At 39.6% G+C, this 5,501-nt stretch overlaps 1 protein-coding gene across 7 annotated transcripts in view; it reads right to left on the reverse strand.

The window, feature by feature from the left end:
- ccser2b (coiled-coil serine-rich protein 2b) overlaps positions 1-5,501 on the reverse strand; it is a 36,263-nt gene that overhangs the window by 12,187 nt on the left and 18,575 nt on the right. For 4 of the 7 annotated variants that reach the window (XM_024284278.2, XM_024284280.2, XM_036217007.1 and 1 more), the window contains exons 7-13: positions 5,227-5,314; positions 4,962-5,046; positions 3,315-3,410; positions 2,014-2,098; positions 1,377-1,460; positions 1,204-1,290; positions 978-1,088 (exon numbers count right to left, since the gene is read on the reverse strand). In XM_024284278.2, coding sequence (XP_024140046.1) covers positions 978-1,088; positions 1,204-1,290; positions 1,377-1,460; positions 2,014-2,098; positions 3,315-3,410; positions 4,962-5,046; positions 5,227-5,314 — 636 coding nt within the window. Of the gene's footprint in view, positions 1-947; positions 1,089-1,203; positions 1,291-1,376; positions 1,461-2,013; positions 2,099-3,314; positions 3,411-4,961; positions 5,047-5,226; positions 5,315-5,501 lie in introns of all 7 variants that reach the window. The other 3 variants (XM_036217006.1, XM_036217005.1, XM_036217008.1) reach the window with 1 other exon arrangement.

Here is a 5,501-nt window from a genome sequence, read left to right on the forward strand (position 1 = left end):
TACAGAGTAAATCCTCATCTAAAAAAGTCGACAGCATGCTCCTCTTGTTGTTTTAAACTGCTGCATCGGTACATTCCATTGAGGAAAAAAACAGCATGACAATGATTACATTGTTGAATTGTAAAGTAGGTGTTAAAAGCTTTCACGGACCCATTGATGAAGTCTGCTCCCATTGGCTACCCGTCATCTGTCACTCAAACCCCCAGACGTTCGACGTCAGACCCACAAACGCTTATTGAGCCATCTGATTGGTCAATTTATAACTCTAATAACTTGTGATAATAGAAAAAAATCTTTTAAAAAAATTAGGATTAGAAAAAAGAAGTTAAGCAGAAAGCAGCAGAGGAAGAATGATTATTCTGACATATAAAATGACTGAGAAATAACTGTCTGTTTCTCAATGTAAGTCAATGGGACTTTGGCCTTTTTGGAACCCAGTGGTACTTCCTATATGGAACACGGAAGTAGGGGGGCTTGCTCTGTCCAGTTATTCTATATACAGTCTATGGAAGTCACTCATAGAAAATGGTTTACATCCGGCTCCAGTGCAATTAAGTCAATTCAGTTGCCATTTTTCTGCGATACGGACGTCGCCATGTTGGAACCAGACAACGATGATTGCTGGAGTTGGTCTGACTCAATGTTTCCATAGCAACTATCGTTTCCAGTCATGAGTGAGCTTGTTGGAAGTCCACACCCCTTCCACTTAAAGCAAGCTCTGGAGAAGCTGTCAATCAAGTAAAAAAAGTGGGGCCAGTGGACACCACATGCTTTTTTGAGGCATCTGATTGGTCAGTTATAGCGTCAATATCTTGTGATGAAGAAAAATAATAAGAAAAAAAAATTGGCTGTTTGGAGTCTGAAAGGGGAGGGATCACTCAGTCCGGTTCTCTATATACAGTCAATGGTGGATTGTGTGGCAGGTGTGTGCTACTAGAGTGCTTTACATTGTAGGTGTGAGGCAGTTGTGTCGTCACCTTGCTCTCTCCCCATGGTGTCTGTAAGGCCACACTTTCTGTCTGCCTCGCACTCGTCTGTGTGTGCTGATCCACCTTTTCTGTCTCCTCTCTGCACCGACACCCAGTGGTCTCCAAAGAAACACCAACAAATACATTTATTGTCACTTTAAAAAATATGCAGAAGGTTACATGAATAGAACTGAAGGAATAATGAAATCCCAGAATAATTGCGGGTGAGACACACCAGCTGCAGGGTGAGCTGAGCGATGGTCTGATCCTGGCTCTTCAGTTCCTCCCGGAGCTGCTGTACTTCCTGTAAAAGAGCCTGGACCTAAACAAAAACACATGGTCCAAACAGGTAAGATAGAGCATTCTGGGTAATGTAGGATTACAGTGGAACAAGTGAAACCTACTGACCTGCGAGTCGGAGCTGCAGGACGAGTCGTTGGGCTCTGGACTCACAGTGTCTGTGGTTAGAGTGTCTTCTTCCACGTCTTCCTCCTGGAAAACACGTGAAGTGCATTATTAAAGACTCGTTTCTATGAAAATGTGTTTTATGGAGTTTTTAACATGTTCTTTTTCTGATGAATGGGGGCATATACAGCATATATATATATATATATATATATATATATATATATATATATAAAGAACATTAAGTTTAAAACTGCATTATTTGGTCCCTGCTCTGCTTTATTCTGATGCATCCAGTGTCAGACAAATAGATCCATGAACGTCTTTGTTTTCCTCCTCTGAGCTGGAATCTAGATCAGAACTTTATGGCTGGATAGCTTCAATTTTGCTCGCCATTTTTGTTGCACTGGTAATGTCAAGTTGGGGTTGTGACGGGCTGTAAGTTAGAGGGAGAAAAGATGGATGATGGGAAATGGGGGTTGGCTTACTCCACGTCAATAGTCCCGCGCACAACTCAGTGGTGAATTTCTAATGAACAACTCTGCAAAAAAGTATGTCCTAAAAAATGACAGGTTTTTTTTTTTTGACTAAAAGACTAATGGGAACACTTTGAAAATGGATCAACAGATGATCATCTTACCTGCAGCAGTAATCTCTGCAGGAACTCCAGCTGTGATCTCACAGCAGAGCAGTCTTCAGCCAATTCCTCCACATCCACACCCAAACTAAGAGAATTGGAAGAAAGATACAGTGACCTCCAATGTTCTCCAGAACAATCAAGTCCAGATTTAAAATGTTTATTTTATCTTGTACCAACAGAACATCACATTAATTAACATTTTTGAGCTTTAATCATTTAACCATTTAATAGTGGAGGCTTAGCTGGCAAAAGCAGAAAACACACTCTTCAGATTATCGTAACTCTTCGACCTTTAATGGAATTCATGCAATTCCAACAGATTTAAAGGCTAAAATGCAACACTTGACTGTAGTACAGAAAAGCTGATTCTCTCATGCTACGTTTATACCAGGCATGGTGTTCACACTGGACAAGCAGGGAGGGGCTTCTTCTTCTTCTACTGTTTACTAGTTCATGTTCACCTCCTACAGTTAGAAAAACCTTTGAGTGAAATCTCAAAGTGGTGCAAATCCTATGAATCTTGCTCCAGGTTTTTTCTTTCACAGCTCTATTTTGATATTTGAAATACTTGGTATCAAATATGTAACGGTTCTTTAGGAATCGGTAAGAAAACGATTCAAACTCAACATGTTCATCGATGGAGAAGTAAAAAAAAATCGATTTGACAGCTTTTCATGCAGGTGCGCTTGTGAGTGTGTGTGTGCGTAGGTGCTTACACATCGGCCAGGCGATCGAGCGGACACTTTAAACGACTCTGTTCCTTCAATGTCTGTCTGGGTGTCACGTTAATTCAACGGAGCACAAACCGCAATGATTCTTTTCTCTTTCTGCTCATGTTTGAGCCTTCCATGCTTTGAAGCAGACACTACCCACGCACCACTCCCAAATCCAGGTCCCTCATTGGTCATTGTGCTGCGCTGCTGAGATTATGTGTAAAAATGTGGAGCCAGGTTGAACAATCAGCGCGCACTCAGCGGCAGGGTGGGGGATTGCACTGAGCGGGCACATTGAAAACTTTAAAACTGTGAATCGAATTGTGGCTTGACTGAATCGTGACGTCCCTACTTGGTGTCATAGAAATCCAGCCGGGCACAAACCACAATGATCAATTTCTCTTTAACGATCAATTTTCAAATGGTTGGCACTTCTCTAAATAAAGAGGACACCATACGTACGTCACTACCAAATCCGCTGGAAGTGTGCTGATTCCATAACTGGTTGAAGAGTTATGGTAAGTTGAAAGAACAACACTGGAGATATAGCTCTGATGTTAAAGGGTTCAAGGTGATACGTTGAGTTACCTGGTGGGACAGAGGTCCAGGATGATGTCACAGTCCTTGTTCTCAGCTGTTCTTTTATTGCCCGGATCTTCTGTTAGTTTGCAGCTTTGGAAATCACTGAGAAAAGAAGGAACCAATGAAAGAGCAGAGCTTTGAGTGATGACCTCACAGAATTTTACCAAGACATATTTTCAGCTGATGGCTCTTTATTCTTCCCTAATGTTAGTGTTATGAAACAGAATCAGCAAACATCAGAAACATGTTGGTGACTTCATGTGAGGGGAGTTTTGTCATGCAGAGGCAACACACTCTGTCAACAGGAAAAGGCTTCTTTAGTTCTTCTGTCACATGAGCAACTAGAGTCATCAATGCCTTTCACACATCATAAAATATTCATTGAATTCTGCAAATTTAGTCCTGAATTTAAGTATTTGGGGCTTTTAGTTCCTCCTAAATCACGTATGTCAAAGTCGAGGCCCGGGGTACAGATCCGGCCCTCCGAGTAATTAAACCCAGCCCTCCAGATCATTTTATTTGATTGTTATTAAGTGTTATTATTGTTATCTTGCGCAATTTTTACAAAATATGTTTTTATGGAAAGTAAAATATTGAAAGTTATTTATGTTTAAGTTGATTTATTCTGAATAATATTCCTGCCTTTTTATTATTCTGAATTATTATCTTTAAAAAAAAAAATAAAAACAAGTTTTTCAGCTTTAAAAATGGGCATTCTGCTAGCTTTTTGGACTATTTTGATTTTGTTAGGCTTTTTTTTAGTTTAACTACTATTTCAGCTACATGCTAGATGTTTTGGCTAAATTAAGCTATTGTTTTTAAGTTTTTTAGGCTGTCTTAGAGTTAAGCAAATACTTCAGATTTTAAGTATTTAACATTTTCATGCCAACATTGTAAATAAGAAATTGTTCTTAATGTTTTTGACTGGTGAATAAGGGTTTCATTCAATCATGCATGTACATGCGAGCAGTTTGGGCTAATTTAGGCTTTTTTCAGTTTTTTAGGCTGTTTTGAAGTTTAGCAATTTTTTACAGCTGCATGGTGGCTGTTTTGGCTAACCTAATTTTTTTTCCCTATTTTAGGCTAATTTGGTATTTAGCTAATATTTAGCTATCAATTTCAGCGTTTTCAGATATTCATCTTCAGCGGCCAAATTCATCTTACAGCATTGACACTAGCATAATCGGAGGTAATGCTATATATCTAGTTCAGAATTATGTTAAAAAGTTATGGTTTCAAAGTATAAAAATGTAGTTTTAGTGTTCAATAAATGTTTATCCTGTTTGGCCCGCGACCTAAGGTGTGTTTTGGATTTTGGCCCCTTGTGTGATCGAGTTTGACCCCCCTGTCCTAAATAGAAGATAATAAATGTACAAAATCTACTATTTCATTTGATATTAAGATTCAACAATTGTCTTGGACATTGTAAAACTTTTCTATTCTTTTTTTATTTAATCAAGTTTTTACAATAAAGTTCATTCATCATTGTTTGAATGCAAATAACTTAACTCCCGCTGCACTTTATAATTGCATTACTGTTTATGTGTGCAGTAATGATAAAGTCAATGTCTTATTCATTCTGACATGAGTGTTGCTCACATGAGGAGAGAGTTCCTCATGAGCTGTCGCAGTGCACCCAGATAATCCTATTACCTCTGGTTGTCATTGTGGCTGTCCTGTGCCCCCCAGCAGAGCTGCCTCCTCATCCACGTAGCCATGTGGGACAAACCGTCTTCATCTTTCAAATTGAAAGCAGCAGACTGCATAAATGCAACATCCTTTTCTTCCCAAAAACGTTCTATTTTATGTTTTCTGACATTAACTTTACAACTGTCATTGTTTTCATGCAGTGAGACTCATGTACTTAGACTTCTGAAAAGCAGATTGCAGCACAAACCATGGAGGAAATGAAACCAACCACTTAAAGAGGCGTCTTCTGGGAAGTCTGAATCGAGCATGAGGTCATCGTCACCCAGATCGCAGGAGTCCAGGTTATTCAAGATGTCCTGAAAGCATCAAATTTTAACCCATTAACACCTGAGGCGTCGTCCGCGACACTTAAATACAAAATCTTTAACATACTGTAACTTTTCAACCGTTTACACCAGGGGTCTCAAACTCGCGGCCCGCGGGCCATTTGCGGCCCGCAGGATGATGATTTGCGGCCCGTGTCTTCATATGAAAGATTACTGT

Source organism: Oryzias melastigma, linkage group LG19 (assembly GCF_002922805.2).
Source record: "Oryzias melastigma strain HK-1 linkage group LG19, ASM292280v2, whole genome shotgun sequence".
Taxonomy (NCBI): domain Eukaryota; kingdom Metazoa; phylum Chordata; class Actinopteri; order Beloniformes; family Adrianichthyidae; genus Oryzias; species Oryzias melastigma.